Source organism: Podarcis pityusensis (genome assembly GCF_964106645.2).
Source record: "Podarcis pityusensis genome assembly, chromosome: 4".
Classification (NCBI taxonomy): Eukaryota; Metazoa; Chordata; class Lepidosauria; order Squamata; family Lacertidae; genus Podarcis; species Podarcis pityusensis.
This window is the reverse complement of record NC_138027.1, coordinates 84,963,590-84,982,129: the sequence shown is the minus strand read 5'-3', so window position 1 is coordinate 84,982,129 and position 18,540 is coordinate 84,963,590. Positions and strand designations below refer to the sequence as shown.

Below are 18,540 nucleotides of genomic sequence, written 5' to 3'. Positions count from 1 at the left end.
ATGCTCTAGTTATCTCCCGCTTGGACTACTGCAATGCACTCTACGTGGGGCTACCTTTGAAGGTGACCCGGAAACTGCAATTAATCCAGAATGCGGCAGCTAGACTGGTGATGTTTCTGAGCACAATTCAAAGTGTTGGTGCTGACCTTTAAAGCCCTAAATGGCCTCGGTCATGTATACCTGAAGGAGCGTCTCCACCCCCATCGTTCAGCCCGGACACTGAGGTCCAGCGCCGAGGGCCTTCTGGCGGTTCCCCCTTTGCGAGAAGTGAGATTACTGGGAACCAGACAGAGGGCCTTCTCAGTAGTGGCGCCCACCCTGTGGAACACCCTCCCTTCAGATGTGAAGGAAATAAGCAGTCATCTTATCTTTAAAAGACATCTGAAGGCAGCCTTGCTTAGGGAAGTTTTTAATATTTAATGCTCTATTGTTTTTAACATTTGATTGGGAGTTGCCCAGAGTAGCTGGGGAGACTCAGCCAGAAGGGTGGGGTATAAATAAATTATTATTATTATTATTATTATTATTATTATTATTATTTTATTTGTTTTATCCTTTTGTAAACTGCTTTGTGGTGTGTTGTTGTTTTTACAATCAAGCAGTGTATACATTTTATTAAATAAATGAATAAAAGATCACCTTGCATCCTAGGGCAATTGCCAGAGGCCCAGCATCTGAGCAAGCCCACTTACGTTTGTTTGTTTTACCACTCCATGCAGCAACATCAAGGAAGATAAGGGCAAACTTCCTCTTAACTGCAAGGCTCTTTTGAAAGGCCCTTGTGTGAGTCCTGCCTATTTTTTGCAGTAAAACTATGATTATTTCCCCTTTTCTTTGTGCAGAGAATGGCTTTTTGAATTCGTTGTAGACGTAAAACTATGACAGCTGCTCACGGAAATAAGGGAGGTTTTTTTGTCTTAGAAAAGTTTTGACTTCATTTTCTTTTTAAAATTTTGTTTCATACTTGGTGATGTGTTTTCTTGCCATTGCCTTAGGAGAAATGCTTTTCAAAATGAAAAGGTTCGTACAAAATTTGGCAATTGCAACAAGTAGCTGCATGGCAGGACTGGTTCAGCACCTTGAAAAACCTCAGTATCACTTCCAATCAATATTGTCACCACACAAAAAGTGCTTAATGCGGTTAGAAGCAGCAAGGTGGCAAATCAAATAAGAAAGGTGTCTTGCCAGGAGTACCTTCGCTTCCTTTTCTTGTTTGTTACTGATGGATATCATGTTGCGAAAGATTCTTGGGAGGAAGTTTTCGGGCTATTCTGAGAAAGCATTTCAAAACATAAACCACATGTTGTGTCTCTGCCTTGCCTTGGTAACTTGTATAAGCACATACAGATGTGTATTGACCTTAATCTATTAGTTTTCTAAAAAAGTTTGCTTAGCGGACGGTATAGAAATTTCATCAGCTTTGCAATTGAAACATTGGTTTGTTTTTATCCGAGTGGGAAATATATATACAAATAACTTTTCCAAAAGTGTGCTGTTTAGGTTGGAGTTTGTACTGCAGGTTATTCTTAAATGTATTTCAAGATAATAGGTTGACTCCAAAGAGTGAGGACTTGCATTTTTTTTCCCTTTTCTTTCTTCCTAAACACGATTCCATGTCTCAAAATGTTTTTGATACTAGTCAAACTAAACAATAGGTTCCATTGAGGTCACAGACCTAGTTGTACAAATATTGTGAAATCGTATTTCACAATATGTGAGTTCTGCCTACTCACTTTTATAAATTCCAAATGTAGTGTTATGTATAACACAGCTAAAGCTAGAACTAATATGTGTTTGCACATTGTTCTTTAGAGCTCAGAAAAAGACCGAAAAGACCTGTAGGATGCAGTACAAGGGGCCTGTATGGAATTCTGCCCCTATCTCTGCCAGAAATTCCAGCGGGTGCAGAATGCCGCAGCGAGACTCCTTACGGGGTCTTCGCTGCGAGATCACATTCACCCGGTGCTATACCAGCTGCACTGGCTCCCGGTGGAGTACAGAATCAGGTTTAAGGTGCTGGTTTTAACCTTCAAAGCCCTATACGGCCTAGGACCCTCATACCTACGGGACCGCCTCTCCTGGTATGCCCCACAGAGGAACTTACGGTCTTCAAATAAAAACATCTTGAAGGTCCCAGGCCACAGAGAGGTTAGGCTGGCCTCAACTAGAGCCAGGGCTTTTTCGGCTGCGGCTCCAACCTGGTGGAACGCTCTGTCACAAGAGACCAGGGCCCTGCAGGACTTGACATCTTTCTGCAGGGCCTGCAAGACAGAGCTGTTCCACCAGGCCTTTGGTCAGGGCGCAGCCTGACTCCCTCCTTTGGCAATCTTTACAAAACTTTAGTTTATGGTTGCCATCAATTTTGATTTTAATTAATTTTTATAATGTTTTTATAATGTTGCACTATTTTAGTGTTGTTAGCCGCTCTGAGCCCGGCTTCGGCTGGGGAGGGCGGGATATAAATAAAATTTATTATTGTTATTATTATTATTATTATTATTATTATTATTATTGTCAGTGTCAGGGACCAACTATCCAGTCCAGTAGCGCAATTGGCTCTTTTGCTGCTGACACTAATATCATGTCTGGTCATGGAAGATATGAGAACCATGGTTTTTTGAGAAGAGGAGCAGGAGAGATGGTGTTCCTGTGCTGGTTTCTCATCTTCTGTATGAGAGAACTTGGTTCAGGGGATAACATACCAGTAATTACTAGGGCTATGACATTTTCAACTAGATGGCAGATTAAAAAAAATAAATGCTTTCTTTTTATACAAATAAAAGCTGCATGTGGCAAGGGCACACTTAGAACAGGCATTCCCTCCAGTATAAAAGTGAAGGGAAGATCCCTCTTCTAAGAAGATATCTGCAGTACCTAAAGATTTAGGTACACCCAATGAAATCAATCAGATTTTAAAAAGGTAAAGAGACCCCTGACCATTAGGTCCAGTTGTGGCCGACTCTGGGGTTGCCAGTCATAATTAACCTCCATTGATTTCAGTGAGTGTGTTAGCTCTAGGTCTGGGTACTACCTTCTTCGTCATAGCCAAATATATTCAGATTCCATACATGAATTTTTCTACAATTCAGAGGATTAACTAGTGACAACACTGATAATTACCACTGCTAATTACCAGCTTGTCTGCAGCATTTTGCTCAATAATCACATTTGAAAATACTGTCAATATCTTGTTGCCCTGTGAGACCACATTTATAAAGGGAAGAGTACCTTTGGCCAGACTTAAGTCACCAGACTTCCTTCCTCTTCATTGCCAAGGATGAAGCCACAATGGGAGATCATGCGATACTGCTCTGAAATGTCAGGACTTTGCAGATAACTTGTGACTCTTTGCGGCAGTGACAGTACCCCAGCCTAAATATACGTATGTCTTTTCCAGAGGGTTAATGACAGGCTGATGGCTAAATCTTAAGCTACTGTACATTGCATTTACCATCTCTGTGCAATGGAAGGGACATTGCTGGACAGTAATAGTAATATCTGAAAGTACCTGCAATGAAATATAAAGAGTTTGTCTGCACCAACTAATTTTCATGCCCTTTGTATTTGCAGATACTTAAATAGCTTGTCCCATTACCCACACATCTCATGATCCTTGATAGCTGGCACTTCTACTTATAGTGTCTCAGCAGGAAAGTTAGTAACTCACCAGATACCAACTGCAGAAAGTTTGGTGCCTGGTTTCTCTTGCTTAAAAGGACAGAATTCTGTATTATCCTTTAGCATGAGCCACCAAAAACATTGCAAAAGGTGGAGAAGAGCTTGTGTCGTGTAGTAATAAAGAGAGTGGGATACAATTGATGGTCCAAATCTCAACTCAGTACAGTGGTACCTTGGGTTAAGTACTTAATTCGTTCCGGAGGTCCGTTTTTAACCTGAAACTGTTCTTAACCTGAAGCACCACTTTAGCCAATGGGGCCTCCTGCTGCCGCCGCGCCGCCAGAGCACGGTTTCTGTTCTCATCCTGAAGCAAAGTTCTTAACCCAAGGTACTATTTCTGGGCTAGCAGAGTCTGTAACCTGAAGCGTACGTAACCTGAGGTACCACTGTAATGGCTTCAGTCAAGACACTGTCTCACCATCAACAGTAAAACAGAAGTAATAGAACTGTGTTATCATCCAGGTTTGTTTTGTTTTTGTTTTTTAATATTATATACTCTCTGCTCTGTTTGCATGTGTGTGTGTATGTTTGTACAAGTTTTTTATGTTGACTATTATGTATTGTTTAATGTACAGATGCTGTTAGACCCTAACTCTCTTAACCCCCAGCAAGCATGGGAAGATGGTCAGGGATGATGGGAGTTGCAGTCCAACAGCATCGCAAGGGCCATAGTTTCCCCATCCCTGGTTTAATACATATTGTATTGGGTTCATGATGGCGAAACTTCTGGCATTGAGGGAAGACGTTATTTCCCACCTCCTTCTTCCCCCAGTTTCTCCATCTCGTGACCACCTTTGTTCAGCGTGCAAGGAGTTGGTCCAACCAAAAGGCTATGGTATGGCTAGTGGGTGAGACAGGCAAGCAAGCGAGAAGGTCCTGGGCAGGTAGCTGCAAGGAGGCCCACCTGAAAGTGGCTCCAGGCTAACTGCTCCGTCTCAGCCCACCATGAGGAACAGTGCTTTAGGGCACCATTCCTCACTAGCTTTACATTAAAGGGTGTTGAGTTAATATGAGCCAGTTCTTTAAGCCTTTATCGTGCAAAACTCTTAGTTATTTCGGCTTGACTTCAAGTTTGCTGTTACAACAATGTTTATAATAGGCATATGTGGCATTGGTACTGTCAGGGGTTCAGGGACAGAGGCACAGGGTAGGCAGGAGATGGAGAGCGATGGGGATGAATCCCAGGACAGCGAGGAAGAGGATGACAATGACTCTAGAGATTCCATGAGTCTTTCCAGCGAATCAGAGGATTCCCAGAAGGGGGCGCCGGTGGTCAAGGCCAGGGGAGCCCCAGGGGGGACCTGTCAGGAGCAGGGGGCCAGCGGGGGATCCTAAAGTGGCAGCTGGGCGTCAGGACCAGCCTGCCCGCCAGAGTGCAGCGAAGGGGGTGGAGGTTCCAGTGTATCAGGGGAGGCGGCTCCGGCAGTAGAGAAAGGAGGGAGGTCGGAGCAAGCCACCCTCCCGGAAGGGGAGGGGAGTAGTGAAGGGAGTAGCGTAGCTGTCAAAAGGAAAGTTAGAGGTTGGGGGCGCGCGCCAAGTTCAAATGTAGAGGCGCGCGGAAGTACAGGGAGCCCGGAGGAGGGGCCAGGTCCCAAAGCCCGCAGGAGGGGGCAAGAGCAGTCTGATTCCGCGTCGGAGGAATCCAGGAGGGGCGAAACCCCAGTGGGCAGAAAGACCCTGCGGAAAAGGAAAGAGAGAAAGAGGTGGAGCAGCGCAAGCCTCTTAAACTGGTGCAGGGCGGGGACAGATTCAGAAGGGACTTCAGCGGTCTAAGCCTAGCAGACGTAGGGCTGCGCGCCTCCGATCTGAAGCAAACAATGAACTGCAATAAACACTTTTGTATATAAGAAAAGAAAGGCGTTGGTCTTTTGTGAGCTGAGACTTGAGGCAGCCCTGACAGGTACCTTTTTGTAGACCCAGCTTTTCTTGCTCTTAGACTAAAAAGAAAGTGTCCGGGAACATAGCAGGAATATAAATAAGTGAAATGAACATAGGTTGGATATTGCAAGTAGATGGTTTTAATTTGCTTTGACTATATTTGTATATGTTCCTAAAGAATAGATATTGTGTTACATTTCTTCTTCAGACAAATAACGAAGTTGCTGATTACCATGAGTCTCAAACCAATTAACATGTCAAACACGTGATTTTTAGAGGGAAAAAATACCACCCCTAAAAGTCTAAAAATCAGGCTGTTTTTCATCTGTCACTTCATGCTACCTAGTACCAGGCTCACGTGGGAATGCTCCTCTAACTCATTTCTGATGTTTTAAAATCTATCAATCCTTAAATGGAAGGAAGGACACTGCATGAGAACTGGTAGTGGTGTTAACTCCTGTTCTTTTGGTAGCTTGAGCTCTGCCACGGTTCCGCACCTGCATGGGCAGCTGTCACGCGCCACGTGTTCACTGCTTGTTTTACTACAGAGCAACTGCTTTTAGGTACCAGTCCACAACTATTTATAACATCAGGAGGTATCAGAACTCCCACAATGAAACATGCCACCTAATTTTCACTTGATATGTCTCTAAAAATACTACAGGTAGCTTGTGCCATCCAAACATCAAGTTCCAATCACTGTTCCTGCTTCTGGGTTTCATACTTGGGAGAGTTATTGCCTTATAAAACTAGGTACTGCCTTTTATCACAATATCTCTAATTTTATAGACACATCTTTCGTAACAGCCAGTTTTTAAGCTATTGCTTTATTTTTCCTACTGGAGAGTTTTTTAAGCTGAATTTATAAAATATATGTTTTTGTGCATATCTACCCATTCCTCAGTCTCTTATTCCATGAATGACTTCCCTTGCATGCTTACTAATTTATCATAGTTCACCCTTAATCCAAGCAAGGTTATTAAAGGTAAAGGTAAAGGGACTCCTGACCATTAGGTCCAGTCATGGCCGACTCTGGGGTTGCAGCGCTCATCTCGCTTTATTGGCTGAGGGAGCCGGCGTACAGCTTCCGGGTCATGTGGCCAGCATGACTAAGCCACTTCTGGCAAACCAGAGCAGTGCACGGAAACGCTGTTTACCTTCCCGCCGGAGTGGTACCTATTTATCTACTTGCACTTTGACTTGCTTTCGAACTGCTAGGTTAGCAGGAGCAGGGACTGAGCAAGGTTATTGGTTTCTGCCAAAACACAGCTGCCTATATGTATGCTTGGGACTTAAAAAAAACAAGCCTATCATGATCCAACGGCCCCCTGATTCTGAGAAAGGAAAGCACGTAGGTACAAGAACACAAACAAAAAGTCCCAGGATCAGGATGCAAAAGAACTCACTAATGGAAAACAAAACAGTATGAAAAGTAAACCAGAAGAATTGCAACAAAGGGTTTTTAGGATGCAGATGTTGCTGATGGTGGATAGCAACCCCTCCCTCCTTCCTCTTGTACAACATGCTATTTTCTTCTTTGTTTTTTAGAAGCTAAGAGACAGGGTGTTTTTTTGCTTAAATCAGTGACTGGCTTCCTACTGAACAGAAGTGCCATTCTTAGCCGCACCCTGCATCTGACCTCCTCCCTATCTTGGTTGCTTACCATCTGCCCAGCTGTGGTAGTTTCATACTCTACTGTTTGCCAGCATACTGCATATTCTTGGAGATGTATTATGTGAGCCACATGGTATATTGGAAAGTCACACTGGTAGATTAGGCAAATCACCCCCTTCTTGTGACAGGAGGCTTATATATATAAACATCATTGTTTATATAGTTCATTACCTTTGAAAAAGCAAAGATGATTACATGCTCCCTTCCAGGTATATCCCTTGTGCCAGTCATAGGTGTTAAGGGTGAATGAACTGGAGTTAAACATTCAGTTTAATTTTATCTTGCTTCTCTGTCTAAGTCCTAAATCACAAAGTGATTCACTCTCCTGCCTGGGCTCCTGAGATTCAGAAAAAGAAATATACATAACTGCACCCCATGATAAAGCAACATGGACAAACAAAGACATGAAACCAAATTTTAAAAGCAAATACAATGCCAGTTTTTCTCTTTCTTGTGGCTACATGTGCTACATCCACGCCACTCCTGGAAGAATAAAAATATTAGCTCCTTTTAAAAAAAGAAATAGTTCACGGTTTTTACTGTTACCAATGTTTTCTGAAATAGAAACTCTGTAAGCACGTTTCAAATGTTAATTTGTGTTCACCTTTTTCCATTTAGAGATGTTGAAAGGGGAGACAGCTGTGTGTCTCCTATATCACGAGAGCTTTCCTCAGGAGCTGTTTTGACAGCGCTCGATAGTGATACGCTTCCTTGACGTCTCAATATTTTCATGATTGTTCTTTTGTATCCTCTACATGCAAAGAAATAGATAAAAGGATCCAAGCAGCAGTTTAAATTCATCAGGAAAACAGTGTAATGGAGGGTCTTTTGGAAGATTTGCCGACTGCTGCATGGAATGATATCTTTAAGCACAATCTTCTTAATCATGTATACAATAATGGCAACATGATACGGAGTAAGACAGATGACAAAGACAACGATGATAAAAATAATTGTATTAAAAGCCTTCTTGTTGGTTCCGGACTTTTCAGCTAGCGGGTTTTCTCTTGCAATATGGCAGAGTTTGCAACTAATTTTAGAGTAACAGACTAGTATAATCCCAAGGGGGAATGCATATCCCAGAAGGCAGGCTCCAAGAAGTATCCAAGGGAGATTTGCAATTCGTTCAAAGTTTGGGTATTCCATGCATGTTATTCTTTCTCCTTCCTTGTATGACATTTTTTGTAAAAGCAATGGGATGGTTTGGGCAAGTACAAGACACCACACAAAGCAACAGATATACGTGGCACATTTAACTCTTCTGATCTTTGTGCGTAAAGGATGAACCACGGCGACAAACCTGTCAATGCTCAGGCATGTCATGAAATTCACAGCGGCATAAATGTTGATGTAAAAGACAAGTGCTGAGAGTCTGCAGAGTGCTTCTCCAAATGGCCAGTGAAAGCCCAGTGCGTAGTATGCTATTCTTCCAGGCAACGCCGTAGTGAAAAGAATGTCTGATACAACAAGATTCGTTGAGTAAATAGTAGTAGAATTCATCTTCTTTCTGTTCTTAACGATTACAGCCAAAGCAAGTGCGTTTCCAAGCATTCCGATTAAGAAAATAACACTGTAGAACATGGGCAACAGGATATGTGCCGTATCGCTGTGCTCATATAGGTCGCAAGTTGAATTATTAGTCTGATTGACTGTCGAGGCAGCGGTGGCCCAGGCTGTTGCCATAGCTGATATATCCAGGAAGTTTAGGAGACCTAGAAAAACAGAAGAAAGGGGATGGGGGGGTGTTGTGTTTAATATAGGCAATCATATTTTTCATTGCAAGTGGTCAATAGGTTAGCCTTGTGTAAAACCAAGTAGTTAAATTAGTAGTTAAATTATTTCTTCTTCTTTTAAAAAATATAATTCCAACTCTTTAAGTTTGGATTTCAAAACAGCAATCTATAGAAGATCAGAAGTTTGAAATGAGATAAAGCAAGTTAATAACTTGAAAGGAAGGGCCAAAAGCCATGCCTCTGGTTTCTTCGGGATTAACCTAAATGCTCACTGGCAGTATTAATAAATGGAGAAATCTGCTTTCTGAAACTTGACACCATGACACTAGACTTGGAACAGTATGACAGAACAAACTTTCTGTCTCAAAGGATTGTTGGCAGACCAGGTCAACTAAATCCTTGCCATGCTGCAAAATACACTGTCAAATCTTCTGATATGGCTATTTTTTTTCACCCTGTGAAATATTGCCCATGCACTCTCCCTGGGAATGGAAATTCCAAAGACCACCCATCCCAATGGCCTGCTGTCTCTGGTAACTACCTGGCTAACTTCTGTCTGTAATCCTCACATCAGTCTTAAGAACGGAAGCAGTTGTGTGCTATTAAAGGGAAAGTGATAAGCAAACAGAGGTGGGAGCTCAAAGGCCAGGGAAGCAGCCAATAATATATTTATTTATTTATTCATTTACTTTTTAAAAAAAAACAAAAGCAGTCAAAGCTTTGACTGCAGCTCTCTAGCATTTTAGAAGTAGGTCCTGAAGATTTACTTTTCCAAAAACGAGTACAGTATTTTGTGTGTGAACTTCTTTCATGTGAATTGAGCCTTTGCATTGTTTAAAGAGCTTCTATCCTCTCCCCAAACACCTCCAACATGCTCAGACTCACTTCTTCACACCCATGCACACCCTTTGTTTCATGGTGTGTCGAAGGGGGAAATAAGTTTGTGATATTATTTTATGATTGCACGCCCATTAAGAACCCTCCCCCCGCCCCGGTACACAAACCCACCTCTCACTTTCAGCACAGTAGCTCCTTATTTACCAAATGAAACTTTGCACGTCCATACTACTTCATAAACCTTTTCACTAGTCCAACAATTTTTCCATCCTGCATGGCTATGGTTGTATGAGGGGAAAGAAATGAAGTCTAGGTTCATTCATCTACACTCCACAGTGGTTAGAAAGCTTACAATGGTTGGTTGTGGCAGCAGAAGTGGTTGTGTGGCTTTCAGCTCCCAAACTTACATGGAGTTTCACTCTGCTCAGTCTAGTGTGTTGTATAGTTAGCAACCCTCAGCCACACAGATTGCTTCACGACTGTGTTACAAAGCTGTCTTGTGGCACAGTTAATAAAAACAGGACATTAGTTCAGTTTGTAGTAACATTATTTCTGCACCTCACTAGCTGTCTTGGATGATGAGGGTATACTCTTCCATTTGTAGTATATCTGCAGCAGCAGCAACTTAGAGCTCAGTCCATAGTGTGTTTATTGAGAATTATGTTTTGTGCAAGTACAAAAACTAACCTAGCTTAGGAGGGCGGGGTGGAGACAACAGATGCAGAAAAGAGGAAGAAAGAGACTTTGCTGGCACAACTCCTAATGATTTTTTGTTTCAAGTGCAAGGGAGTTTTTAATAGGAGACATGAATAGATAGAACTGCTCCTCCCAACTTCTGTGTATTTCACAATATTATTTATATGTGATTCCTAATTTTGGGGTTTCCAGTAGTTGCAATGTTAACAGCAGTTTGCTTCAAGTGTTTTTGAATTTGTTGCGCTGATAGAAATAGCAGTGCCCTGAACTAACCAGGGGCTTTATGTGCTGAGAAGCTAGCATCTGTATTTGTATCCCTAGACAGAAATGCATGAAATAGGAGCTATAGATGTGATCCCCCTATCTCACAGCCAGCAGAGCATTTGCACAGCTCTTTAAGGGAAGCTGGAATCCTCATTATCTGTTTTGATGGGCTGTGGGAATTGGTGGGCTGAAACGCTCCTCCATTTCAATAATTTCTGCATGGTTATAGTTGTGTATGGAAGATGTATTGGACAGTGAGAACTCCGCAAATAGGCTGGGTTATTTGAACAGGACAAAGTTAAGTATGTGCTTGATTAAACTGTGAAAAGTCCCCCTCCATCCCTCTTCTCACTCTGTGGCTGATTGGTGCAATTCTAGCCTTCTTTAAGGGTTGTTGCACACACACACAATGTCAAATCAGAGCTCACAACTGCAAAATAAAGAAGATTTTGTAACATTTTTGTATGTTTTTATGCTTAAGTATACCGGTTCCGTTCCATATTCTGTTCAAACTCAATACATTAATCAAATGTCCTCTTCCAGATTTTTGTGTCCGGGGAAAAATTGCGATAGATAAAAAATCAGCTTTGTAAATTTATCTAGTTCATAAAGAAGAAAGCCTGTCAAAATATCAAGAGAGGATGAGTGAAGTAAATGCAGGTGTCCATACACAAATGATACTGAATTATTGCCAATGTGAGGTTAAGATGACCAGTATCTAATGGGGACATAACATATGGATATAGTTGTGTGCAGTTTTGAAATGTGATTGCCTGTGAAAAGTGAAAAACTCTTAGTGTCATATCTATTATTGTCTTGAATTGGCAGAGAACCCTAGAGATGTCAAAATGAGTTGCTGAATGCATTAAACATACATTCTGCAGTGATACAAACCAGCATGTATATAACCTTTCACTCTAATGAAGTGGTTAAAAGATACACAACCATAACCCTCAACTTGTCAGATTTGGTACATTAAAATAAGATTTAACTGTCAAATATACATAAAGTGCAATGATTATTATCACACTGAAAGCAATGACAACACTTTTTGAAAGTGTATGATTTGCAGTTGTTCTTAAATAAAAAGTCTGAGGCTGCAATCGTATGCACATTTATCTTAATGAGTGCCGCTGAATACAGTGTAACTGAGTTTTGAATATAAATATAAGAGTGTACTGTTATTTTGAGGGGGGGGTCAAACTTACTGTGGGATAAAATAGATATGAGAAAATGCATTGTGAATATTACTTTTCTGCCCCACTTAAAAAGCCAAAGTATATTACAAGGTCACTGTTCATTTAACATAAACAACAAAACATTGTGAAGCCTATTAATACACCACTTGGAGTGAGATCCAATGTTGTGTATGGAGTGAGATCCAATGTTGTGTGAGTGTTCACACACATAGCAGGGCTTCTCTTTCCTTCCCTTCCCCCTGTAGTCCACTGTGTATGCCAAAAATCTGCTCCAGAGGGTTGGGTGACACACAGGGGAACCACGTGTTGAGATTCCTGCATTGCAGGGGGTTGGACTAGATGACGCTCAAGGTCCCTTCCAGCTCTACAATTCTAAGAGAAACGAGGGATCCTGTTGCGCCATTAGCTTCCATTGCATGAGTGGGCAGGCAGCATTGGATATTATCCGAGGACTGGAGCCCCCTGTCAATGCTTACTTGGAAGTAAGCTCCAGTGGACACAGTGTCCATATAAATGTGGACAGGTTCGGGTCATGTGGGGACAATCCTATGCATACCTCTTTGGGAATAAATCTAATCAGTGGGGGTTAAGAACAAAAGAGGAGCCATGCTGATCAGAACAGGTAGCTAAAAAAAGTGAAGGACCTCTGGATGGTTAAGTTGCTGTTGCTGCTCTTGTGAGTGCTAGGAAGACCACTCCCTCTCCAGCCAACTCCATCAGGCCTAAGGAACGGGGCCTGCACTCACCACCACAGCTTAAGAGGCCTGAGACTGGGAGTGGCCGCTGGGACCACATAACACCGGTCTTGAGAGATCTGCATTGGCTCCCAGTACGTTTCTGAGCACAATTCAAAGTGTTGGTGCTGACCTTTAAAGCCCTAAATGGCCTTGGTCCTGTATACCTGAAGGAGCGTCTCCACCCCCATCATTCAGCCCGGACACTGAGATCCAGTGCCGAGGGCCTTCTGGCGGTTCCCTCATTGCAAGAAGTGAGGCTACAGGGAACCAGACAGAGGGCCTTCTCTGTAGTGGCACCCACCCTGTGGAACACCCTCTCACCAGATGTGAAGGAAATAAGCATCTATCCTATCTTTAAAAGACATCTGAAGGCAGCCCTGTTTAGGGAAGTTTTTAATATTTAATGCTCTATTGTTTTTAACACTTGATTGGGAACCGCCCAGAGTGGCTGGGGAAACTCAGCCAAATAGGCAGGGTATAAATAAGAAATTATTATTATTATATTAAGTCCAGTCAAAGGCGACTATGGAGTTGCGGTGCTCATCTCGCTTTTCAGGCCGAGGGAGCTGGCGTTTGTCCACAAACAACTTTCCAGGGTCGCGTAGCCAGCATGACTAAACTGCTTCTGGCGCAACGGGACACCATGACGAGTGCCAGAGCGCACAGAAACGCCGTTTACCTTCCCGGCCGCAGCTATTTATCTACTCGCGCTGGCATGCTTTCAAACTGCTAGGTTGGCCAAAGCTGGGACAGAGCAATGGTGGGAGCTCACGCTGTTGTGCAGATTCGAACCGCCAACCTTCTGGTTGGCAAGCCCAAGAGGCTCAGTGTTTAGATCACAGTGCCATGCGCACCCCTCTGTGATCAGAACAAAGCCAATCTTGTTTGGCATCCTTTTCTCATAGTGGCCAAGCAGATGTTTATAGGAAGCCCAAAAGCAGGACACAAGTCCAACAGCACTTTCTCCATTTATGTTCACCTGCAACTGGTATTTACAGGTATACCCCAGGTATACCATTTCCATTACGTGAGATAGCACCCCCACCATCATGAATTGGCTAGCCTTATCTTCCACCAATTTGTCTAAGCCGCTTCTAAAGTCATTGTGTGGCGCCCATCGCAACATGTCAGCAAATTCTGTTTTCTCATTTGCTGTGTGAAGAAACACTTCTTTTTGTGTCTCCTGAAATTTGCAGCTTCATTGGGTGACTCTGAGTTCTAGTACTAGAAGAGAACGAGGAAAAAGTCTCTCTGCCTACTTTCTCCACACTGTGTGGTATTTTTCACACCTCTGTATGTCCCCTCTTGATTGCCTTTTTTTCTAAACTAAAAAGCACCAGATATTGTAAAACATGCATAGGGCTGAACTACTTTAGAACAAGTGGGAAGACATTTTAATGCATCCTAGAAATAAAAAGTTTTAAAGAAAAAATTCATTTTTAAAAGGGAACTGTAAAGTCATTATCACATTCTTTAAACATGGATAGTGATTAAACCAGTTTGTAAATAACAGCTTAATATTACTTCATATCCTATAATTATCTATCCTTTATTCTTTAAAAACTTGTACTGATCCAGTTTTCCCCCCCTAGTACTCTTTTAATATAAGGCTTAATTTCTGGTTCTAACTCCCACCTCAATTAGAAACATTAGCAATGTTGCAATTGAAATTAAAGTTATTTGTATTCCTGCAACAGATGTTAACTACAGTTCTACTACATGCTTCTTATTTTTCAACTTACAGAAACATTTTAGCCAGAAAAGCAAACTCTTTACAAATCTAATTTACCTTCCCCTCAACGTCCCTCCCCTCCCTTCTGCAGTTATTACTTTCATATATTTTTGTTGCTGCATATCCAATTCAAATATATTTATAAATTTTCCTTTATCCCCCCCTTAGTTATCTCTTACTGCACGTGTTTATGTCCATCCCACTAATGTTTAAATTTGTTTACAATATGTCCTGAAATAATCAATAAATTTCCCCCCTTCCATTGTAAAAAGTCTCTCTTCTTTATTTCTTATTCTTCCGGTGAGCTTCTCCATCCCTGCATATTCCCTTAAGTTTAATTGCCAATTTGCCCTGCTGCATGCTTCTATGAACATTGCTGTATCATAAATATTCTCCACAAATTGCTTCTCTCTCCTGTCTAAAGAAGTGCCTGCTTCATAGTCACATCAGAAAATTTGACTCCCACAGCAGTTTAAATGCCTTGTTTTGAAAAGAACATAGTATTCCCTCTACTCACTTTATCAGTAGTTTGTTAAGTCCTCTGTTAAGTCCTCTGTGTGGTGCTTGCACTTGCTACACATTTCAGATGCAACTGTTTCCCCTTTGCGTGTTGTTCTTACGAGTGATTAGGTCAGACTACCCTTTTAAGGAGTTGATGGCATTTCCCCTCCCTATGGCTGAAGTATACCTAAAAAAACAGTATGGGAAGTGACAGCATCTATTCACCTCATGTTTTTCATGCTTCGTTCCCCCCCCCCCAAGAGTGTTAACGGCATTTAAAAAAGAAACCGACAGATCGTGGCTTTCATAGACCAAACCTTACTTCATCAGTTCCCCCCCAAAAAAGAAAGTCAGAAAAGCAGAGGGGAAAGTTAAAATTGCTAGATATGATATCTACCGTAAGATGAAGGCGTTTATATTTTAGCCTGATGGGCTATGGTGTGGATGCTCAGCACTGTTGCAGATATCATAATCTCAGCACAAGCAGTTCTTGAAACCAAGGTCCAGACTTCATATCATGATGGCAGCAAGGTATCGTACTTTTCCGGGTATAAGACGAGGATTTTTTTTTACTGCGGCAAGGCCTTTTTTTGATTGGGTGTTGCAGCGGCATTTGGGCAGGCAATAGGCAGTAGCTGGCGGTGAACCGTTTCTTTGTTGCTCAACAACTCTGGACAATCTCCCCCCATTTTCTAAATTTTGAGTCCCCCAAAATACACGGGGGGGGGGTGTTCTCATTCAAATATAAAATAGGAATGAGAGTGTGATCTTCCTTTAGCAGTAAGAGAACACCTAGGGCAAGCAAGGGCACACATCCACAAATAAAATCTAATTAGCTAGACAAGAAAGCCAACTCAAAACAGAACCTGCCACACTAAAAAGGGAAGAACTGTGACGTCTACTTGACATTTAGCCAATGTTTTGTTTACCTAGAAACAAGTATCAGGTTTTGGTGAAAAGTGAGGTTTTGTGGGGTAGATAGGTTTTGTATATCATGGTCTGACTATAGAACTTAAAGCATCTCGTGGGTTTCTATGACAAAAAATGGAAAATGTTTTGAAAGGGTCATGGTGCTGAATTCTGTATCGTCTGTTTTGTGGGGTTTTCAGGAACTCCCCAACTTAAAAAAGAAGAAGTTGTGTTACATAATGAATGGGATGATACAAGCCTAAACTAAAAAGCAGTCATTCCATAGGAAATTACCTGGGGTATCTATGTATGCCAATTCCCTGAAGCATCTCTTGATTTTAGTGTGGGGGATTTTGTACAAGTAAATTCCACACCAGTTAATGCAAATCAGTCCATGAGTTTAAAATCTAATCAAGTTTGCAGTCATATTTGTTCAGTTACTGACAGTTAACTGGTGTTAAGAGGCAAGCTATTAATATGCTATGTGATGTGCCATTTTTAATAAGCTGTCACCTGCTTAGTATTTTATAGTGTAGTCTTTCCAAAAAGCAATGAAATGCTCAGGTGTTTGTTTGTTTTTTAATGTAGGCATGTTATCAAAATACAGTGGTACCTCGGGTTACAGATGCTTCAGGTTACAGACGCTTCAGGTTACAGACTACACTAACCCAGAAATAGTACCTCGGGTTAAGAACTTTGTTTCAGGATGAGAACAGAAATTGTGCAGCGGTGGCGCGGCAGCAGCAGGAGGCCCCATTAGCTGAAGTGGTACCTCAGGTTAAGAACAGTTTCAGGTTAAGAACGGACCTCCAGAACAAATTAAGTTCTTAACCCGAGGTACCACTGTAGTACTTCGTGCGACTTCAATGATGCATTAAACATGATTCCATTTATGGATTATGTGATTTGTGGTGCTCTTCTTTGTACTTAAGAAACATGTTTCCAAAGTACACGGCCATTAAGCAATATGGCAGCTGCCTCAGGTTGGGGCTGCAACAGCCCCCGAAGCTAGCTTGCTAACAACAGTGGTGTAACTTGGGGTCTCAAATTTTAGCCCTGTGCAATGCCAAAATTTGGTGCCCCTCACCTTCCATTCTACATAATAGTTGCAGAGCCCCCTGTGGTGCCACTGAGGCTCTGCACCCAGTGCGACTGAACCGGTTGCTCTCTCCAAATCCATCTCTACTCCAAATCTACCCTCAGGTACTGCAGAAGATGTTGTTCCACTGTGAGTCTGTGTCTGAAATTACTTTCATTCCAGGCTGCAAAATGTCTTCGGCCAGGCCTGAGCATCACACATGCTGACAATTGCAAATTTGGTTAAATATATGGAGGAAGCTGCTTTTAAATTCAAGTTACGTAATCCACAGTGCCATGACATTTTTTTGTAGCTGGATTCTGTCAAATGCCAAATATCTGAATGCTTTTCCATACAGTTTTAGCCTTCTCCTGATATGTTCAGTTTTGACGTGCATTCAACATTTGACTCCCCACCATTGATACATATACCATGTGATCAGGGATGATGGGGAAGTCTGCTAATCATGGGAAAGTCTCCTTTGCACTGTCTGTTGGAAAGAATTATAGTCTCAAAACTCCAGACAGGACTGAAGTAACTCCTTTCCCCCACTCTACCCTCCATCAACTTCTAGCACAGTAGTACTTACGCAGCAGAAATGATGTTACAGAGTTCAAACCTGATAGATTATATAATTTGACTACAGATGTGGCACCCTATTGTCAGATATCGCCTTCTCCTCATTATGAAGTCTCTCCTCCCACCTCATATCAGCAGCTCTGGGTTTCAAAAACAGTAAAAGACCAAACACTAATGTTTTTTAGTTCAGAGAAAATTGGCAGCAAAGGAGACATACTAGTGCCAGGGTTAGAAACATCAGGCCCAGGAGCAAAATGTTGCCCTCCAGATCTCACTTACTAGTCCCTGGTACTCTACCCCTAAACAGTGTCTCTTACTGACTTTGGCTCTGCACTTGACTGTTTTTGCCTGGCTGGCATGTGTCTTGTGACAACGTCGCTTGTTTGTGTGGATGGCAGATTGAATGATGTAGAGACATCTGATTTTTCTATTACTGGAATGTAGCCTACTGTACAAAGGGAAGAATTGCGTCCATTGCTATGCCCTCGGTTGCCTCTTACTCTCCCATCAGTGGTCTTTGGTTGCTGGCACATTGGCCATGAAACGGGGTGACTCTTGGGCTGAAAAAAGATTATCCATACCTGTGCCCAGGGACGTACCCAGGGGTTGACCAGGTTGGCCTCAGCCCATCTGTTTACTTGGTCGGCTGCTCCTCCACTGCTCTTTGTGACTGTGCAAGGCATGCAAGCTCTTCTGAGCACCTCAGCATAAGAATACAAGGGATGGGGCAAGGGCTCCTTGCGAAGGGCACAAGGGAGTGCCTGTGACCAGTGGTGGAGCTAGTCACTCGGGGCACCCAGAGTGGTGCCGTGCACCCGGGGGGGGGGCGATCCACCCGGGGGGGGGCGATCATGCCTGGGGGGTGCGATCAGTGTGGCCGCGCTCACGCCCAGCTGGGATTTTGTCACCCCACCCTCTTTATTACTGCATGACACAAGCTCTTCTCCACCTTTTGCAATGTTCTTGGTGGCTCATGCTAATGGATAATACAGAATTCTGTCCTTTTAAGCAAGAGAAACCAGGCACCAAACTTTCTGCAGTTAGA

General features: G+C 42.5%; 2 protein-coding genes and 1 long non-coding RNA gene across 3 annotated transcripts in view; 2 read left to right on the top strand and 1 right to left on the bottom strand.

Moving 5' to 3' along the window:
- UBAC2 (UBA domain containing 2) overlaps positions 1–18,540 on the top strand; it is a 78,215-nt gene that overhangs the window by 28,763 nt on the left and 30,912 nt on the right. The window lies entirely within an intron of this gene.
- On the top strand, positions 4,032–7,749 carry LOC308475894. The gene is made up of 2 exons (XR_013985495.1): positions 4,032–4,792; positions 5,579–7,749. It is a non-coding gene; the product is annotated as an uncharacterized lncRNA (long non-coding RNA).
- GPR183 (G protein-coupled receptor 183) lies at positions 5,674–16,454 on the bottom strand. Its single transcript, XM_081003226.1, has 3 exons — positions 15,327–16,454; positions 14,946–15,116; positions 5,674–8,942 (listed from the first exon to the last, which is right to left on the bottom strand). Exon 3 carries the CDS (start codon positions 8,911–8,913, stop codon positions 7,831–7,833), a length of 1,083 nt encoding a protein of 360 aa, XP_080859352.1. The 5' UTR covers positions 8,914–8,942; positions 14,946–15,116; positions 15,327–16,454; the 3' UTR covers positions 5,674–7,830.